Below are 22,143 nucleotides of genomic sequence, written 5' to 3'. Positions count from 1 at the left end.
GCCCCTCATTGGCCTTATATTTTTGAGAAATGCCTGCCCCTTTTCCACCCTGAGTTGTGAATTAGATGAAACAAAGGCAAGTGTCTGGCTTCAGTCCTCCAGATTGCCCCAGGCAGAACAGTTTTTTGAGAACAAGAGGTCCTCTACTCCTTCAGGACCAGTGAACGGGGTCCCCACTCGGAGAATGTGTGTTTGCTGTCTGTCTTCACCAGGGAGCTGGGAAGGGGAATGGAGCAAGAGCAAGTAAAATAACAAAGATTTTCTAGTTTTAGGTTTGCCTTTTCTTGATTCAGCATTTGCTTTGTTGCTATAAACCTAGTTCTGACAAAGTTGTTTCTGAATGGTTTTGCCTCAGGAGGAATGAGTCCTTGAAGCTGCCTATTCTGTTTTTGCTGGTAGGTTTTGTTTTTTGTTTTGTTTTTGTTTTTTTTTTGAGTGCTTGATATTGTATATGAAAAACTGTAAAGCTGATTTAAGGCTTGGGATGTTAAAATTCTCTGGTGATCTGGGCGCACTTGGCTAGCTCAGTCAGTGGAGCATGTTACTCTTGATCTCAGGGGTTGTGAGTTAGAGCCCTACGTTGGGTGTGGAGCCTACTTACAGTAAAAAATTTTTTTAATTTAAAAAAAATTTTTTTAAGCTGAGTCATACATTGGATGGCTCAGTTGGTTAAGCATCCAACTTCAGCTCAGGTCATGATCTCACAGTTCTTGGTTTCGAGCCCCACGTCGGGCTCTGTGCTGACACCTCAGAGCTTGGAGCCTGCTTCAGATTCTGTCTCCGTCTCTTTGCCCCTCCCCTACTTGCACTCTCTCTAAAGTAAAATAAAACATAAAAAAGTTCTCTAGTGATTTATTTTTGCTTGTCAGTTGCATTAGCATTCCTAGGTAACTTTAAAATGTCAGAGAACGGATGACTTAAAGCTGGACTTCAGGCCCTGTGAGGGCCACTCTGTTTCTCATTAATCCCTTAGAGTACAACTGAAAGCCTGGAATGTTTACCAAGGCCCTTCTTCCTTGGTGGTGCCTGTGTGGAAGTGTATTTTAGGAATTTTAGAACTTGCTGAACTCTGTAAATATAATACATATTAGCTACACTCTATTTTCAAAGTTCTCTGGGTTATAGGCAAGAAATTAAGTGTGGAAAAGACTCAGCACAAATTGGAGCCAACAATTTGTCAAGTAGAAATGAACGCCTTCTTCATCTTATCATCAATGGAAGGAGTGAGGTGAAAGAAATAAGGAAATAAATAATAGGGCAAGCAAGTTAATGTAGAAACCAAATTTATTGATGGATTTACTGAGGGCAGATTATTTTCTTAGATATTATCCACAGGTTATGTTGACATCTGATTTTGCAGAGAAATTGTATCATTATTTTTATTAAGATAATTAACACTTCTGAAGGTAAATTTAGTTCCTTGAAGTAGCACGTTTTCTAATCTCCAATAGGGCTTGGCTTTACTTAGCTATCACAATCAAATCTCTCTAAAGTTATGCACTTAAGTTGATGTGGTCACCAAATGTTTTCTTTGCGTATATTCCTTCTTCTAGTGTGCTGATTCTTCATGTTGAAAAATGTCAACTTCCAGAAATTTGTTTGCTAGATCAAAACTGTCAGGACCCATCTAAGGGTTAAGATTTCAGTAAAGAAAAATATACATATACATATTTTATTATATACAAAGAACAAAGTTTCAGATGAAGGTAAACAAGAGGATAGAAATTATCATCATAGTTAATAGCTTCAAAAAGCCCTTTTAAATCACTGGGACCTCTGCCCAAGATACAGGCCACATAGCCATTAATCAGAGCTCTTGGTAGTTCTCCCATAAAAGTAATCTATATTCTGGAGAAGGTGGCTTCTTACAAACTCTGTGGGGGCTAATGTGTTAAGGCCTCATAAAGAAAGGAGTGCTTCTTCATCTAGGGGGAAACAAACTAAAAATATTGAAGGAAGGAATGCTTCTAGGGTTATGTTTATTGTTGATAGTAATTTTAGGCAGAACCACAGAAAAGTGTTAAAGACTTCTAGATAAAATTCAGGCTATCTCATAATAAGAATAGATACCATTTTGTAGCTCTACAGATGGTTTGGTCGCAAATGAAAAAGGAGAAAATGAGCTGAGAATGCAGACTGGAAAAGTCTAGGGAAGGAAGCAAGCAGATACAGACATAATTCAATCGTATCAAGAAAAGAACGGAGATGGTCCTTCCCAAGAGCAAGTTGGCGGTATTCACCTACATAAATTCAAGCCTAGAAGAACATGCAACTTTTATATATGTGCTGCCTAGTGATATACCAGAAAGGGCTATTTTATATAAAAAGCTAAAAATACACATTTACTGAATGCAAGTCTCAAATAAAACCCAACTTAATGTACAGTGAACTACAAGAATGACAGAAAAATGGGCAGACATATTAAAGTCAACTAAATTTACAGTATTGCCTTGATATTTTCCATTCGTTTTTCATCTATACATAAGGCTCAAGTTCTGGAGTTATAGGTTCTATTTTTCATTTTTCTTAAAAATAAAATTAGCAATCCTCAAGTTAACTAAAGATTTATCTGGGCTCGTAGAGGTAATCTGCTCCTTGTAACAGAATGCTCTGTAGTTTCTTCCACTTTAGACCTCTCCACTGAATTAATGCCCCTGTTTTCTTTGTCTTTTCCATGTGATTTTTTATGCTGTGAATATTAAGGGAAGAAATTAAGTCAATAAAGTAGCATTTTACTTTACATATTACAGATATGTGTTATTACATAACATAATACATATTAGTTACACTCTATTTTCAAAGTTCTCTGGGTTATAGGCTAGAAATTAAGTGTGGAAAAGACTCAGGACAAATTGGAGCCAACAATTTGTTTGTCAAGTAGAAGCGAATGCCTTTTTCATCTTACCATCAATGGAAGGAGTGAGGTGAAAGAAATATTAATTTTCTGCATGATTTTCCAAGACAAAATTACAGATTTTACTATAGGGCAGTGGTTCTCATCGGGGAGCAATTTGACTCCCCAGAGTACATTTAGTAATATCTGGAGACATTTCTGGTTGTTAAAACTGTAAGGTGCTACTGGCTTCTAGTGCGGAGAAGCCAGGGATGCTGTGAAACGTCCTGTAATAACAAGACAGTCCACCACGACAAAGGATTATCCAGCTCAAAATGTCAACAGAGCTGCTATTGATAAATCCTGCTCTAGGGAAATGAAGATTTGATATCATGCAACAACAGGCAATTCTATTTTAAGCAGAGAATCTGATATATGGCTACCTTGAGGTGTTTTTTTTAAGCTGTATTTTACCTTTTCTTTTAAACATTTCATATTTCTCACTTGGGAATTGTATTTCATTGGAATTCTCATACTTGCCCATAGAGAGCTTTAAGAGACCAATGACATCCATTGCAGACCCAGTCATCCATGCTGAGACAAATCATACATCAACTTTAGAATTTCAAACCCAGAAAATTTCCCCACATGAGACTGCTATCAGGGAAAACATAATTTTCAGACTTCAGCTGAAGGTCTAAAATCCAACCCCAAATCTTTTCTGGTACTGTAGGGACTTCCCTGCCACAGCTGAACCAGTGAGCCTCACTTTCAAAATATCATGAACGGTAGTAATGAAAGGATTTCCAACCAGAGATTAAGTAGTCACTAAGGTTCTCTTTTCTTTTTTTATTTTTTTTTTCAACGTTTATTTATTTTTGGGACAGAGAGAGACAGAGCATGAACGGGGGAGGGGCAGAGAGAGAGGGAGACACAGAATCGGAAACAGGCTCCAGGTTCTGAGCCATCAGCCCAGAGCCCGACGCGGGGCTCGAACTCACGGACCGCGAGATCATGACCTGGCTGAAGTCGGACGCTTAACCGACTGCGCCACCCAGGCGCCCCTAAGGTTCTCTTTTCTTAAGTTTCCTTCTTTCCTTAACTTTATAAGACAGAAGAGAGGGCTGAAAAATGGAAAGAAATATATTTAGAGTTCTCTAACAATAAAGCAAAAGGTAGGAAGGATTTGGGGATAAAATTACCTTGAGGCAGACATAGAGGAACTGAACAGAATCTAAGCTAGAAGTTTTAACCAGCTTACATGGGGGATGGAGAATTTTTAGACCTTGGTGGGAAGACCCCTGCAAGTCTATTAGATACAAGCACATACATTTATCACAAGCAGCATTTCAACTGTAAAATGTAGACATCAATGTCTTATGTGGGAAAATCCCTCCTTTACAGACTGCGTCTAGGCTCATGTCTTCAAAACAAAGGGAAAGGTACAGGGCAGTTTATAGTGCCATGCTCCCAACAGTGTTGAAAAGGGGTTAGGAAAGGTTACAGGACTTAAGTGAGCAAGATCAAGGCAGGTGAGGGGCTCAGAAAACATGGGGGAATCCTTAACAAGAGAAAAGCCTCAGGTAGGAGAACTAAAATAACGTGAGAGGCCTTTAGTCTCTCAGTCTCTTAAACCTCTTGGCCTTCAGAGTCTGAGTATGGGCAGAGATAGGCTCCAGGACGTCCATGTCAAAGGTGGAGGGAAGAGAGAAATGACTGCTCTTCATATCCATCTGAGAATGTAGGAAGTGGAAAGGGGATAAATACAATAGCTAAAGAGTACTATCTGGGGATGGAATGAAGTCAAACTTTGCCTTCATTTATCCCATAGAAAAACCCTGACCAATTATCAGATTTGTGTAATTTAAATCAGAAAAGTTAACAAGCTATCCCAAAGGAATGACAAAATATTTTTCAGTTTCACCCACCAAGAGTAGCACTTTCCTTCACACTGTATAGCCAGTGACTTATATCAGATGTGGAAGGATTATCTGACAGGATATAATCAGGTACCTGGAAAAACGGAATCCCACCACTTGATGAACAATCCACACTAGCATCTATAGATGGCTCTTGACTTGGAGGTTCTTCTATTGAGTGCCCTAGAACTGACTTTTCTTCATCCAAGTCCTAAAATAAGAAGGTAGATTAGTGATTAAGTCCAAGGACTTAAAAATCTTCACAAAAGTAAATGCAGTTTTCTTCTTTGAAAATAACACAACATCCATTGCATAAAAGTTAAACCTCAACAAAATTCGTAGAAAGTCTAAAAAATAATGAAAATAATCCCAAATGTTTTCTCACAGAGAAGTACTTATAATGTGTTAAAAGTAGTAATCTCAGAATAATGGGATTATGGTTTAATTGTTAGTTTTTATGTTACTTTATGACTTCCCAACTTGTCTATAATTACTATAGTTAAGGGGTGCCTAGGTGGCTCAGTGGGTTAAGCGTCCAACTCTTTTTTTTTTTTTTTTTAAGCTATTTATTTATTTGAGAGAGACTGTACAAGTAGGGGAAGGCAGAGACAGGGGGGAAAGAGAGAGAGAATCTCAAGCAGGATCTGCACCCTCAGCACAGAGCCCGATGCAGGGCTCCAACCCATGGGCCCTGAGATCATGACCTCAGCTGACACCAAGAATCAGATGCTTAACCAACTTGACCCACCCAGGCACCCCTTGAGCACGGAGCCTGCTTAAGATTTTCTCTCTCTCCTTCTCCCTCTGTCCCTCCCCTGCTCACTCACGAGCATGCTCTCTCTCAAAAAAAAAAATTAATAACAATAATTACTAGAGTTAAGAGCACAGATTGTGGAGCTCTTCTAGGTTCTAATTCCAACTCCACACTGACATAGGACAAGATACTTCTTAAGTTTCCTCACCTATAAAATGTGGATAGTACTAGCATCTACTTCAAAGGACTACTTAGAGAATTAACTGAGTATATATATTTACGTAAAGTGCTTAGAACAGGCTGTCACATAATAAGCACAAATATTGGTTGTTATTATTATTATGACTTTAATAATTTTAAAATGCCCAGATTAAAAGAAACAGACTGAAGGGTCAGACGACTACCATTAATGAGACAGGGTAGGATTTAAGGGCAAAGAATAAAATTCTTCACATGAAGTTGATGACAAAAGGAGTTTATGCGAGAGATCTAATATTAGGAATGCTTTAAATTTTACCTGACTGATCTCTTCCTTGTTGTTTTCTGAACAGTTTAGCATCATTAACAGCTCAGGTTGCTTCCTTTTCAACTGATCAAGGAGCTGTTCACGTGGTTCAGTTCTCACCAGGGTTGATGGGTATAAGTAATTTTTCCTCTGTGGTGTCGTACCTTTAGCGGATTATATAAACGGGAAAAGAATTAAAGTGTGGGATTTGAAGAAGATTTTTTTAATGCTAAAATGTATACTTCCAAATGAGTCTTGTCTTCCAAAGATATAGCCACTACCCTACATGGGATGGCCGTGTGGGTGTGTGTGTGTGTATGTGTATGTATACATGTATATAATACTTCAAAGTATGTTATGCATATAGCTTTGAAGTATAATTTCATACCATAAAACCTACTCAATGATTTTTAATAAATTGACAGGGTCCACAACCCTCAATGCAATGCAAATAATGACTCAATTCTCATACTATTAAATAGTCTGTTATACTTTCTTCCCTAAATCATGATAGCCTACACTGATCTTTGCCATCTGACCTCTCAAAATGGTGATTCCTAAATGCCAAAAGTCCATGACAAAATAAGAGGTACACATAAGAAAATGCACAACGTGGTATGGTTTTTCCACTAAACTAAATTTAATTTCATTCCTCAATTTTTGGTATTAAAATGCCCTGATACAAAACAGTGCTAGATAGATGGTTGCTGGTTTTCATTTGCTTTTAAAATGTCTTCTCTTGGGGCGCCTGGGTGGCGCAGTCGGTTAAGCGTCCGACTTCAGCCAGGTCACGATCTCGCGGTCCGTGAGTTCGAGCCCCGCGTCGGGCTCTGGGCTGATGGCTCAGAGCCTGGAGCCTGTTTCTGATTCTGTGTCTCCCTCTCTCTCTGCCCCTCCCCCGTTCATGCTCTGTCTCTCTCTGTCCCAAAAAAATAAATAAACGTTAAAAAAAAAAAAATTTTTTTAAATGTCTTCTCTTAACAAAGCCAGTTCCCTAAATGTTTGTAAAATTTTATTGAATTGGGATGCCCAAATTTCTACAAGTACATGTCACCAATCTTGATTAAAGCTATTTTAGAGTCCCAGTTTTTCCATTTGAGTTGACTACAGCGAGATGGTAAAATCCTATCAGGCAACAGCAGGACCTGCTTCTTATGAACATCTGGCACACTACAAGGTTGACTTCAACTTTAAAAATTTGAGGGGCGCCTGGGTGGCGCAGTCGGTTAAGCGTCCGACTTCAGCCAGGTTACGATCTCGCGGTCCGTGAGTTCGAGCCCCGCGTCGGGCTCTGGGCTGATGGCTCAGAGCCTGGAGCCTGTTTCCGGTTCTGTGTCTCCCTCTCTCTCTGCCCCTCCCCCGTTCATGCTCTGTCTCTCTCTGTCCCAAAAATAAATAAACGTTGAAAAAAAAATTAAAAAAAAAATTTTGAACCATTCTATTTCCCTTTGAAATTACCTGTTGGGATATCCAATTTCAGATCCTGTTGTAGAAAGCAATTAAGCTTAGTCAAACCAATTTTTATGGTTTCATTAAATTCTAGACTTTGTGCCATTAATTTTTCTTCATCAGTAGTTATCTGATCAAAAAACATATTATGCTGGTTCTCATTAGCTGCTTTATGTTCATTTAATTTTTCAGTAATCTCTGAACTTGAAGCCTCACAACCTTGGTTTACAACCTGTAAATGATGCAAATGAGCTTTCATTATTAAAATCGAAGTTGTCAAATATTTTATTCAATATATTATTTCCTGTTACTTTGAAATTTTCCACAGTAAAGTTTTAAAAACACATGCAAAGTAGAGAAAATAGTATAATTAACCACTTTGTATTGACTACCCAATCTCAGTGTTTATCCATACATGGGGTATAGCTCAAACAAGATTAACCACTTCCTCTTCATCTTCCCATAGAATTATTCTAAAGCAAATCCTGTATCATTTCATCCATTTACTTCAGCATACATCTCTAAGAGTTCAGAGTTTTTTAAGACCACTCTCATATCTAAAAAATTTAACATTGATTTCTTTATATCAAATGCCTAGTCAGCGTGCAAATTTCACAAATTGTCTGAAATGATTTTCACAATTCATTTGTTTGAATCAGAATTTATCATTAGATTTGGTTGATATGCCTTTAAGTAGGTGACATATAATTTATCACCCAAACTGAGATGCTCTTCAGAGTGAAAAGGGCTACTCTTAGTTATAATTACATCCAAACAACTGATGTCAACAAGGACTATTCCAGGCAAACTAGGACTTAAGATCTTTTAGTCTTAATTCTCTTTTGATATAGGAGATCTTTCTTCATACTTTTCCCTTTGAAAAGTTTTTCTTCTTCAAAAAACTAGGTCTTTGCTCTGCTATCTCAAATTCTGGATCTGGTCAATTGCCATCTCTACACTGTATTTTCATATGTTTATCTATACTCTGTATTTTCTACAAAGTAGTGAGATCCAAAGGTTTGATGTAAATCAGGTTTAATTGTTTGGCAAGAATATTTTGTTGGTGGTGCTGAAAGCACATAATGCCTAGTTGTGTCTCTCATGTGAAGATTAATCAGTTGAGGTACCTGGCTGGCTTAGGTAGTAGAACATGTGGCTCTTGATCTCGGGGTCATGAATTCAAGCCCCACAGTGGGAGTAGAGTTAACTTAAAAAAAATAAATTCTAGGGGCACCTGGGTGGCTCAGTTGGTTAAGTGTCCGACTTCGGCTCAGGTCATGATCTCGCAGTTTGTGAGTTCGAGCCCTGCATTGAGCTCTGTGCTGACAGCTCGGAGCCTGGAGCCTACTTCGGATTCTGTGTCTCCTTCTCTCTCTGCCCCTCCCCCACTTGTGTTCTGTCTCTATCAAAAATAAGTAAATGTAAAAAAAAAAATTGGGGGGGGGGCGCCTGGGTGGCTCAGTCGGTTGAGCGTCTGACTTTGGCTCAGGTCATGATCTCGTGGTTTGCGAGTTCAAGCCCCGCATCAGACTATGTGCTGACAGCTCAGAGCCTAGAGCCTGCTTCAGATTCTGTGTCTCCCTCTCTCTCTGCCCCTCCCCTGCTCATGCTCTGTCTCTCTCTGTCTCAAAAATAAATAAAATATTAAAAATAAGTAAATAAAAATTAAAATTTTTTTTAATAAAATAAAATAAAAAAATAAATTCTAAGAAAAGATTAACCGAGGGGCACCTTGATGGCTCATCTGGCTAAGCATCCGACTTTGGCTCAGGTCAAGATCTCATGGTTCGTGGGTTTGAGTCCTGCACTGGGCTCTGTGCTGACAGCTTGGAGTCTAGGGCCTGCTTCAGATTCTGTGTCTCCCTCTGTTTCTGACCCTCCCCTACTTGTTCTCTCTATCTATCTATCTATCTCTCTCTCTCTCAAAAATAAATAAACATAAAAAGAAAGATTAATTGGTTAAAAAAAAAAGATTTATCCGTGAGTTTGAATGTGGTCACCCTATTAATTATAAAGTTCTCCTGGGGCTCCTGGGTGGCTCAATCGGTTAAGTGTCCGACTTCGGCTCATGTCATGATCTCGCAGTTTGTGGGTTCAAGCTCTGCATCAGGCTCCGTGCTGAAAGCTCAGAGCCTGGAGCCTGCTTTAGATTCTATCTCTCCCTCACCCTCTGCCTCTTCCTGACTCGTGCTCTGTCTCTCTCTCTCTCAAAAATAAACATTAAAAAAATAAAGTTCTCCTCTCCATCAGTTTGCATCAAAAGGTATAAGCAGTCATTAATGTCCACAAGGGTTATCTCACTAGAATTACAAAATGGTGATTTTCTAATTCTGTCATTTCTTCTGCATTTTACTAGCTGGGATTCTTCTATGAAACCCTTTTCTTCATCCACTACCCTGCTAAACCAAGATAGAATTCTTTTGGGAAAGAGAGATGGATGCTCAACTCTTTCCCTTTATTTACCAGTTTTCAAAATAATGCACTGCTTCCCTAGCATGATCCAAAGGAGACCCAAGAAATTTGTATGAATTCATAAGCCTTAATATATTTAATGTATTTTAATCTATTATAGCAATTATTCTTTTTGATACACAAATTGTACCATCTTTAAACCAAGAAGTGTCATCAGGTAGACTCCTATGTCTTTTTGATACAACCCCACTAATCTTGAATAGCTCTCTTATTTTCTAGTATGACAGGATCTCTAGGCTTATCTGGTATATTTCTGGTTTCAAATCTGAACTCACCTATTTCTCCATTAGCCCTGATTCCTCTTGGTAAAAATAGCTTATAAAGCTTAAAATACTTACATCCTTTTACCCAGTTTCTGAGAATATTAGTAAAATCCTTTTATGACACAGAAAGAAACACCAAGCCACAAAGGGCTCATGTAAGTATTAGGATCAAGCAAACACACAAACCTATCAAGTAATCCTTTGAGCAATCAAAACAGTATCTTAAAGCAATAACAGGTTTGAATTACATATCCAAAGAGTGCCCTTAACTGAAGGAACCAATAAGTCAAAAACCAAGGATAGATACAAGACAGATCAGATACATGTTAAATAATTTCAAGCTCTGGGGGACATGATACTAGATCTTGTATAAGCATACCAACTATTTATGCTTAAAATTTTAATTCATTATTTTAATTTTTTTTTAATGTTTTTATTTATTTTTTGAGGAGTGGGGGGAAGGGCAGAGAGAGGGGGCGGGGAGAGAAGATTCGAAACCGGCTCTGTGCTGACAGCAGAGAGCCCAGTGTGGGGCTTGAACTCACAAGCCGTGAGATCATGACCTGAGCCGAAGTCAGATTCTTAACTTATGAGCCACCCAGGCACCCTAACCATTCATTATTTTAAAATATCATCTGGGGGAGCCTGGGTGGCTCAGTTGGTTAAATACCCAACTCTTGGTTTCGACTCAGGTCATTATCTCACAGTTTGTGGGTTTGAGCCCCACATCGGGCTATGCACTACCGGTGCAGGGACTGTTTGGGGTTCTCTCTCTCTCTCCCTCTCTGTCCCTCCCCCGTGCACACCCTCTCTCAAAATAAACCTTAAAAAAATAAAAATAATTGTTTTCAATCCAATTCTTATCCAAGAGTATTTAATTTCCTGATTATCACTATTCTCTCCAAAGTAAGTTCCAATTACAAAGTTATTACCTCCAGTAAGTTCTGAAGTTCTTCTTCCCTTATATTTAAGCAAGATACCCACTGTTCAGAAAAAGAAAGTGTGCTTTTGTTCAGAGCCTCACATCTCTGTTCAGTCTCTTGAGATACTAGTTCCAGGCTGCTATTAAGTTTATCACAGTGTTTCACAGACTCTTCAACCAGTTTTGTACCTTCTTGGTTAAAATGTCTGAGTTCCTGTGATAAGCCATCACAATCAGCACAAAATTGTGTATTATATGAGGTTGTTTTGCTGATTATATCCTTAGATTTCCTATAGAAAAAGAGAATAACATTGTTTAAAATGGAAAATTAAGACTCAAAAGATATATAACTTACCCAAGATCACACAGTTCAAAAATGGCATATCTGAACCCAGGCAGTCTGGCTCCAGAGCCCATGTTCTTAATTAATTTTCTATATTGAAAATGGATGCTTTAGGGGCGCCTGGGTGGCTCAGTCGGTTAAGCGTCCGACTTCAGCTCAGGTCACGATCTCACGGTATGTGAGTTCGAGCCCCGCATCGGGCTCTGTGCTGACTGCTCAGAGCCTGGAGCCTGTTTCAGATCCTGTGTCTCCCTCTCTCTCTGACCCTCCCCCGTTCATGCTCTGTCTCTCTCTGTCTCAAAAATAAATGTTAAAAAAAAAAAATTAAAAAAAAAGAAAATGGATGCTTTAGCTGGTGTCTTTTCATAGCAGATTGATGTATCTGCCATTAAGTGACCTTTGGAAATGTCTCTTTTCTCATAAAACCCTTCCCAGCTCTCCTCCAGATATAATGCTTTACTTTGTACCTCTTAGAGTGATGACTATACTAAAAATAAAATCTATCTATGTGTTTCATTCCTCCTAATAGATTATGTTACCTAAGGGCATCACCTACAGACTCTAGTCTAATCCCTAAAGTGTCCACAATCAGTCTAGCACTCTGTTCTTAAGCAGTTTTGCCTTGCCTATGACATTAAATACATCATAAAAATTATAAATGTTACAAAACAAAGTCAACGATAAGGCTTTTAATAATTAAGAAGATTATATGGGGATGTGACAAACTATACACCTGGCACACACAGTACACTGCAACATAACCTTGGTGTAAAACTAAAGTCCTCTTACAGGACTACAGAGTTAAACTTTGGTGAATGAAAGTTACCCTCTATTACCACTAGGTGGTACACCATGTGAGGAAACCAAATGAGGGAGTAACTATTTTGAAAACCAAAGTTCAACTGTAGGTTAAATGGAAATGATTGAAAAAGGAAACGAAATTCAAGTAAGAGGCTGGAGACCATCAACACAAATCTAGTCCTTCAAGCAATCACAACCTGGTAGGAAGATGAAATTTATTCATAAGTGACCATAATCCATGATAAATACCAAAGGCACTGAGTGGGTCTCAAACTTCAGGATACATAAACCTCACCTAGATTCCTGGGCCCTACTCCTGGCTGATCCTTTTACATGGTTCCTGGACCACACTTTGAAAAACATTTTGAATAAATGTCAGGAAGACAGGAAAAATGGCTTGCATAGGCCTTAAAGAGTATATCATAGTTTCCTTCCCATTTCAATCCTACTCTAGTATTCCCTTCAGAGCTATGGAAGAAGCCAGAAGTCCTGAAGTTTAGAGACTAGGAATTAAAAGTAGGGAAACTTTCTAGATCTAGAATCTAGAAAGAAGAATTCAGAATGGGACATGATATAAGGAATAGGATCATCAACAGAACTGGAAGACACATGACAGGAGTTAGGTAGTAAAACAGGTGATAGCTAGATTCTAGAGCAGCACTGTTCAACAGAATATAATGTGAGCCACATAAGTAACATAATGTTGCCACATTAAAAAAGAAAATAGGGAACTGGGGAACGCCTAGGTGGCTCAGTTGGTTAAGCACCAACTCTTGATCTCAGCTCGGGTCTCGATCTCAGGGTAGTGAGTTCAAGCCCTACACTGGGCTCCATGCTGTGTGTATAGCCTACTTAAAAAAAAAAAAAAAAAAGATAAAGCAATCAGCATAACAGTGTACAGGGTGTATATAGCATATACAGAAGCAAAATATATGAAAACAATGAATATGAGATGAGGAGAAATTGGGAATGTATCCTATAAGGTCCTTTGATTACACCTGAAACAGTAAATTATATGAAGATGGATTAACATTACTTAAAAATGTGTATTATTCATCTTAGAAAAACTAATTAAAAAGGTAATTTTAAAAGTATAAATGATAAGTCAATGGAAGAGATACAATGAAAATGTAAAAATCCTCAACTTAAATTTGGAAAGGAATAAAAGGAAACAAAGCACAAATGACGCAACAAAAAGAAACCAGCAATATGGCAGATTTTAATTCAACTATATCAATACTTCAAATGAGAATGGCCTAAACACACCAGTTAAAGGTGATACATTGTTAAATGTGATGAAAAAGCAATACCCAATTATGCGTTATCTCCAAGAAATCCACTTTAAATCTAAAGACTTAGCCCAAAAGTAAAGGGATTAGAGATACATTATATGCAAATAGCAATAAAAGGAAAGCTAAGTACTAATATGTTTCAGACAAAGTAGACTTCAGAACAAGGAAGATGATCAGGGATAAAAGGGGATACTATATAATGATAAAGTGGTCAATTCTCCAAGACATATCAACCTTAAATGTGTATGCAACTAACAACAGAACATCACATATGTGCAGCAAAAACTGATAAAACTGATGAGAAATAGACAAATCTAAAATTGTAGTCAGATTTCAACACCCTCTCTTAGCAATTGATAGAATAGGCAGAAACTCAGTAAGGATACGGATGACTCAAAAAATACTATCAATCAACTTGACCTAACTGACCTGTATAGAACACTTCATCCATCAAAAGCAGAACAAATTTTTCTCATATGGGTAGCACCAAATGAAGCATATCAGAGTAACACTGCAAGAACTCCAAAAATAAAATTGTCATTGGAACCAGAGCTCACAAAAATGGGCCAGGACCTTCACACTAAACCTAAACAGAGTAAATGCCTGCTAAAAAAGATGGCTTAAATAGGATTCTGAATCTCCTAACATAAACCAAAAATGTTCAAGATACAATCAAAACCATTCTGGAAAATCACAACTTGAATGAGAAAAGACAACAGGTGCCAACACTGAGATATGAGATAATTCAGATGTTGGAATAATCTGTTAAGGATTTTACAGCAGCCTTACAAAAATGTTTCAATGAGCAACTAAAACACTTTTGGAGAAAAAAAAAGAATTAAAATCTAGGCAAAGAAAAGAAGAGATTAAAAAAGAAGCAAATGAAAATTTTAAAACTGAAAACTCTAATAACTGAAATGAAACACTTCACTGAATGGGTTCAACAACAGGTTAAAGATGACAGAGGAACATGAAGACAGTTCATAAAATTTACTCAATCTGAACAACAAAGAAAATATCTATAGCCTCAGAGACCTATGAGACCATAATAAAAGATCTAACATGTGTGTCACCAAACTCCTAGAAGCAGAGGAGAAAGAATATGGAGCTGAAAACGTTCAAATAAAGGATAAAAATTTCCACAATTGGTGAAAGGCATAAGGGTATACAGATTTAAGAAGCTGAGAAAATCCAGACAGGATAAACTCAAAGAAATATATAATCAAACTTCCAAAGACTAAAGATAAGGAAAACTATCTTGAAAACAACTATGAGGAAATCACAACTGTGTTGTTCTTGACAACTACAACTAGTCCTGAAGGCCAATCTCAACTGAGGGACACCGTACTAGACAAATATTCTACCCTGTTGAAAAAAGGTTATAGACAAAGACTAAGGAACTACTCAGACTAAAGGAAATATGACAATCAAATGCAATGTGTGATCCTAGATTAAATCCTGGAGCAGAAGGAAAATCTTTTTCTTTTCCTACAGAGAACATCAGTGAGACAATTGGCAGAATTTGAATTAGGTCTGTATATTAGGTAATAGGAATTACTGATATTAATTTTCTGCTTAAAAAAATTGTGTTACGATTATGTAAGAGAATGTCCTTATTTTTAGGAATACAGACTGAAGTATTTAGGGGACAGTGCGCATCATGGCTGCAAACTATGCATAGCTAGTTCAGAAAAGATCTCTCTATATTCAATATCACAGGGAGGTAGGGAAGTGAGAGAGGGAATGAGAATGAGAAAGCAAACAATAAAATGTTAGAAATGAGAAACTGAGGGGCGCCTGGGTGGCGCAGTCGGTTAAGCGTCCGACTTCAGCCAGGTCAGATCTCGCGGTCCGCGAGTTCGAGCCCCGCGTCGGGCTCTGGGCTGATGGCTCAGAGCCTGGAGCCTGTTTCCGATTCTGTGTCTCCCTCTCTCTCTGCCCCTCCCCCGTTCATGCTCGGTCTCTCTCTGTCCCAAAAAAAATAAATAAACGTTGGAAAAAAAAAATTTAAAAAAAAGAAATGAGAAACTGGGTTGATAAGATCTGTACTGTTTGAAGCCTTCTATACTGAAATAATTTTAGGCAGAGAAGAGATAAAGAGAATTAAAAACTGCTTACTGTTCTGTATTTTCTTGGACACTACTGAGTGGTTTCTGGATGTTTTCACACTTTTCCTCCAAGGCACTGAATCTCTCTGCCCAAAGACTGATTAGCTGGTCAAGTTCCTGTAAGAAAGGTGTGGGAGAGGAAGAGGTTGAAGTTACGACACCTGAACTTTTCTTCCATACTACATGGAAGTATTTTTCCCATAGATGAGAATTATACAAATTCCTGACAAGAGATCTTTAATTCCATCTCTCACCCATAGAGGAAAACAGCAGAAGTGATATTAAAAGGATAATATTAAAGGGATTTTTCAAAAAGTAAATAATTAGCAAACTTTGCTATTTTAACTATTAATTCGTAGCAAGTTACCTTCAGTGTACCTCAGAACTAAGCAAACACACCAAGATGTCACATTATGTTATGAGAAGCACTTTGACAGATATACAGTACCCAGTTGCTTCTAAACTGATAACACTACTAGAAGGGAAAAGTAATGCTGGTCATCTAATGGGCCAAGCAGTCCAAAAATAGTGTTAATTACTGAAGCTGAAATATTTTACAGAATCTGGCCTGATCATATTCATAAAGTGTAATTTTAACTTTTCTCATACCTGACATCTTTAAAAGCGAGCTCTTATAAGGCACACAACATGACAGGGACTTAAATATACAATATGAAGAAGCTACACTAAAGACCCAGAAAGAGCTGAACATGCGCCCAGCAATCTTATTCACTGTTCAGTCCATTAGTTGGCCAACATCTCTAAATAACACATCAGCTGACAGCACATACCCAATACCGATTATGAATGAAGTCTGTCAGTATTTGTATTAGTCTCAAAGTAGAGGAAAATGCAGATATATCAGAATTATCTGCATGTAAATAGGTGTTCAGAGTTTTACATAATTGTTGTTAGTGCTAACCTCAAGTTCTAGAATACCTGAGAAATAGCTCACTTAGTAAATTTAACTTCCTTAAAGCCAGAGAAGTCAAACCATTCATGCTAAAATACTTTTTGGATCATAGGTATTTTGTTTCTGTTTAAACCATTGCATATTAATTTTAAACATTTCAAAACAGCTAATATATAAAAAGCTGATGTACCTTAGAACACAAGCCTAAAAAGTTAGACAAGTTGATGCAGACATAATGAGAAACTGCTACAATTTCAAATTGCAAGACTGTGTTCTAGAAACACACAGAAGAGCCACTCAAAAGTGGATGCCTTTCAGGGGCACCTGGGTGGCTCAGCTGGTTAAGCAGCTGACTCTTGATTTTGGCTCAGGTCATGATCTCACAGTTCATGCGTTTGAGCCCGGTGTTGGGTTCTGCTCTGACAGTGTGGAGCCTGCTTGGGATTCTCTCTCCCACTCTCTCTCCGTCCCTACCCACTCACGTTCTGTCAAAATAAATAAACTTAAAAAAGAAAAAAAAAAAAAGGTAGATGCCTTTCAGGTACTACAATCACCACTACCACTATCAGAGGACCTAAATACTTTTCATGCTTTCAAGCCCTTGGTTTCCTCATTAGAAAACTAGGCTAATAACAGAACCTGTATCTGTACTGAATAAACACATAGTGAGTGGCTCAATAAATGTTAACTATTACTTTCACTAATTTCTGACGTTAATCCTTTCTCCAAAAAGTTTCATGTTTATCAATCAGGGAAACGAATAATCTTACTTTGAAGTTGCTTTAACTCTTGCCTAAAAATCTTGGATGTGTTTCTTTTCTCCTTTTGGGTGACATGGATATGAATTTCCTCTCCCTCACTTTCCAAAGAAAAGGAAACCATTACTACTCACTAAGTCATATCAATAGTTTTATTGACCAAAGAGTTCTGTCTTGTAATAACTGGCCTCATTTAATAAAACTTTACACACTCATTACTCAGGCCTCAGGAATATCAGGAGTTGTTTTCCCTGTATCTCATCTTCAGAGATTATGACTTCCTTGGTTTGGAGGTTTGCTTTTGGTTTAAAACCTCATGCACTGAAGAACAATTTACATGGAAGAAGGTTAAGTCATGAATTATATTTATAATTAATCAATAAAAAGAACTGTATTAATTTACAATTCAAATGTCTGTCATCAATGAGACAGAAATAGCAAGATACAGCACAGCATAATTTATGAAAAAGAATAACCATCCATGTTACCATAGAAAAAAACAATTTATCAGGTTTGCTACAGATACATGTTCACTGCAAATATTGTAACCATTTCCTTCTAATTGTACCCCCAAATGTATGTTTCTATAGTTTCATCTTTCATCTTGGTGTGATAAAGGGATTATCTTATTTGTTTTACTGTGCTTTAGTATAGGGTTCTAAATGTAGCAAATCCTGAAATACTAACTGATCAAGAAAAGTATTCTTAATTATTTTGTATTAACTATTGTTATAAGGAAGAGCGGCTATGGTATTTTCAAATTTCTTAAATTAGTTCTACTGCATTCAGATTACATAACAAGGATTATCAAGTTAAAGATTATAAAACTTCCTTTTTATGCTCCCCAAATCACCTAAATGAGATACCTGTGAATGGATTTTTTTTATTGTCTTCAGGTCTTCAGTTAAGTTTTCACATAGCTTCTGTGATTCAGCCAAGGATGAAATCGTATTTTCTTGTAGTTCATGTAGACTGTTACACAGCATACTGAGAAAGCCATCCATTTCCTTTTTCTGATCTTCTATCTTTGAAGGAAAAAGTCAGTTTCTTTTAATTAAAATTTTTTTTGTTTTAGTTTGTCTTTTTTGGAACACATTCGAAATAGAAAAGGTAGAAAACAGTATGCAGAGAGAAGTCTTTCCTCTCTAGCCCCTGGAACCTCAATGCCACTCTTACCTCCAAGAGATGACTGCTAAACACTTTCAGCGATATTTTATGCATATTTAGGCATAGGCATGTATACATGAATATGCATGTCTTCTTTACCCACCCATGATAGCATGCTATACATGCTACTATGTGAACAAATACTTATCCTGAAGATCATTCTCTCTCATTTTTTTTAGCCATGATTCTGCTGATCACATCAATGGCAGCGAGCATCCTATCTCTTCTCTCCTCCAGATTCCAACTCACAACCCATGGCTTTTGCATTGTAGACAAGTGTGGTCACAGACACATGGAATTTCTTTCTTAAACAACAATTTGATTTTGAGAAATTAAGAACATAACATTTGCTACCTTACTAGCCACTGTCAATGAAGTCTTGAAAATATGCTTCAGTTGACTGTTGATTTTCAGTATAGACACCACAGTGGGGGATAAAGTTGTTTCCAGTGAACTTAGAAGGTCAGTCTTAAGTACATCCTGGTTTTAAAAATAAACAAGTCTTTTAAAAAAATATTTTCACTTTCATAAACCTGAATGGTTAATGATAGTATCTTAAATACTTTGTTAACACATGCAGAATAAAATTCTAACTTTCCATTGTCTAATCTTTATAGCCTACAGAGCCTATTTGTTTCTAGAGTTTATATTCATCATAAGTTACTTATTCCTACCTATAGTAATTAAGAAAATAGTCATGTAGCATACAATAGATTCTTAACAGTCTAACGCAATAGAGGTCCAAAGAATTCAGAAGAGGGGAAAATGACCATCCTTTTCTAAGGATTTCAGCATTGCAAATAAAGAATTTAAAAAAAAAAAAAAAAGCAAATACATTTTAACAAAATAAATTTCAAATAAGCTTAGGTTACTAGTCAAAAAAGCAGAGACCAAATAGCCTTCAAAGGCAGGCTTTCAGCTGGAGGTATTTAATTAACTTTGAAGACTTGGTGACTTACATGCTATCATATCTGAAGAACTCATTAAAGTTTTTGTTCTTGTCAAGGTATATGGAAAGTTGAGAATATACCATAGACTGAGGGTTTTTACAAAAAGGAAAAAAAATCCCCTTTTACAAAAAGGAACCTAAGTTCCCTTCACTTGGGCAGGGTGAGGAGCTATAATAGAAATAATTAGTGAATGCTTAAAAAAAAAAAAAAAAGGCTACTGGTATTTTTTTGGAAAGAAAAGCTATGACACTCATTCCAACTCATTCTGCAGGAGCAGCTGTCATCTCTGCTGACTCAAGCAATGCTTACAAAGTCATATATAACGTGGTAGGAAGACATCAATACACAGTCTTAGCATTTAGTTCATGAATCAATTTCCCAAAAGTTAGTACCAACTGAGCATCTATTAACTTTGTCAAATTGGGTGAATGAAGAAATATATCAAATAGTGTCATATAAGCACTGAATCTAGGCAGAGTGTCAGCTAACATTTGTAGTTATTTACTTGGAAAATGTTCAACAAATATGGTTAGACTCCATTTAATAAATTAATAATGAAGAGAAAGCTATCATCACTACATTGTAAATTATATAATAAGTCTTAGGTGATTTATTTAGTAGCTTAAACACCTAGGAAATTCACTAATTGGCAGCAATTGGAAATGCAGATTAATTGCATTCTCCATCCCACATCTGAAATAAAAGGAGAATGTCAAGAGTAGATTAATTCTGGTTTCCTTTTGAATATCATATTTTAATTTCGTTTATGTTTCTTTAATCTTTTTAGTACTGCTTAAATTTGGAAGATGTTGATTAAAGCACTTCCTCTGATTTAAAATAATAATAACAATAATAATAAGGTTAGACTCTAAAAGGGAGGCAGAGAGCCTACACCAAGAAGAAAACCAAGCAAGTGATATGGCCAAGAACTTCATACGTAAATCATACAATTACAAAATAAAGAGTATTATTCAAATCAGCTATGAAAGAAGTAATACTAAGTGTAATTAGATGAGTGGCTTCTATAGAACTACAAAAAAGAGTCTTACAGTTAAGGCCCAGAAGGGCTTGATCATACAGATCTGATCCCATAAATTGTCATATATGTTCCTAGAATTCTAGGGGTTGTTTTTCTTGCACTTTTCTGTATTAGTGTAGTTTTTTTTTTTTTAATTTTTTTTTCCAACGTTTTTATTTATTTTTGGGACAGAGAGAGACAGAGCATGAACGGGGGAGGGGCAGAGAGAGAGGGAGACACAGAATCGGAAACAGGCTCCAGGCTCCGAGCCATCAGCCCAGAGCCTGACGCGGGGCTCGAACTCACGGACCGCGAGATCGTGACCTGGCTGAAGTCGGACGCTTAACCGACTGCGCCACCCAGGCTCCCCTGTATTAGTGTAGTTTTAAATTAACCATCTTATATCCCCTCTGGTTGGGTCAGTTGTAACATCAGCACGACCACTGCAGAACCCTTGAGGAAAGGATGACTTACCAATTTCTGAACCAACTAACAACCCATGGGTCCCTTGAATTCATCAGGTGCTAAACCTGCCCTCTCTAGTTATTGGGCATATTAACTCCTGCTCTTAATGTTACAAGATATAAGTGAAAAAAGTCTTAAAGGTTGGTTATATACATTTGGAAATTAATCTTCCTGGGAGAAAAAAAAAACGGTCTTTATATTGTCTTTAAAAATATAAACCTACTCTTAAAGTGCTATGTTTATCACCATTTCTGATAAAGCTTAAAATGAAAGAGCAGTTAACATTGTTTTTGAAGACTTTGCAAAGCAACCCTTCAAAAATAATTTAAGAGATTTACTAACAATCAATGTTTGAAGTACAGTTTTACTTTCTGCTGCTAATGATTGTTCTTTTAATATCATATTAGAAATCTGAGAAACACGTGTAGACACATTTTCTGGAACAGATGTGAGTGATCCCAGTGCTGTTGTAGTGATTGTGTCTAATGCAGAGACACTGGAAGACAGCAGGTTACCTATACCAAAAAGAAAAAAGATACAAACTTTGACATAAATATATTTATACAGTTAGAACCACTTCAAAGAGGTTTCTAAACTTATATACTTGCTGTGGAAATTTGTAATAGCAAATAAGCTTAAAATAAATGGTTCACTACCTAAGCTAGGAAATCTAATCAAATAGAAAATATATATATTCTACAGTACTCTGCAAGCACTCGATATGCTTGTCAGTGTAGCAGAGCCATCACTATAGTTCACAGTAAGCCAAGAATTATTCTGATCTCTAGCTATAGGTAATCATAGTACTACAGTAAGTGGAAGAGGTTATGAAAGAGAAACTACAAATCAATAAGCCAAACTTAGAGTGGTTGGCTTAGAGTGACTAGACTCTAAGTGATTTTTACAAATTTTTACATTTCTGTATCTCATGAATTTTCTATAGCGAAGATAATATTTTCATATAAAATAAACTAATACTTAGGAGTTTTTTCCTAAATGAAGATAGCAACAATGGGTATGGTTAAAACTTACTTTATAAAAAATAGACAAAAACAACAACTAAGACTTGTTTTAATTCAAAGGCGGGAAAAGCACTGTTCCCTAGTTTGAGCAGCCAGTGTGTGCACCGGAGGGACTACTGACATGGTCACCCCAGTTTCTTATGATAGTAAATGATCAGTTTTACTCAGTTTATTTACTCAAAAGTAAAT

At 37.0% G+C, this 22,143-nt stretch overlaps 1 protein-coding gene across 1 annotated transcript in view; it reads right to left on the bottom strand.

The window, feature by feature from the left end:
- Positions 1-1,266: 1,266 nt before the first annotated feature.
- Positions 1,267-22,143, bottom strand: part of KIF11 (kinesin family member 11) — a 45,859-nt gene continuing 24,982 nt past the window's right edge. Inside the window, exons 14-22 of the mRNA XM_040485867.1 lie at positions 21,275-21,447; positions 18,854-18,979; positions 18,199-18,357; positions 15,672-15,778; positions 11,128-11,407; positions 7,470-7,692; positions 6,024-6,175; positions 4,847-4,963; positions 1,267-2,689 (exon numbers count right to left, since the gene is read on the bottom strand). Of these exons, the coding sequence (XP_040341801.1) occupies positions 2,558-2,689; positions 4,847-4,963; positions 6,024-6,175; positions 7,470-7,692; positions 11,128-11,407; positions 15,672-15,778; positions 18,199-18,357; positions 18,854-18,979; positions 21,275-21,447 (1,469 nt within the window). The 3' untranslated portion in view covers positions 1,267-2,557. The remainder of the gene's footprint in view (positions 2,690-4,846; positions 4,964-6,023; positions 6,176-7,469; positions 7,693-11,127; positions 11,408-15,671; positions 15,779-18,198; positions 18,358-18,853; positions 18,980-21,274; positions 21,448-22,143) is intronic.

This window comes from Herpailurus yagouaroundi, unplaced genomic scaffold (assembly GCF_014898765.1).
Source record: "Herpailurus yagouaroundi ecotype Mexico unplaced genomic scaffold, PumYag 163, whole genome shotgun sequence".
NCBI classification, from domain to species: domain Eukaryota; kingdom Metazoa; phylum Chordata; class Mammalia; order Carnivora; family Felidae; genus Herpailurus; species Herpailurus yagouaroundi.
Note: the sequence above shows the minus strand (reverse complement) of the source record. Positions and strands in the feature narration are given on the sequence as shown.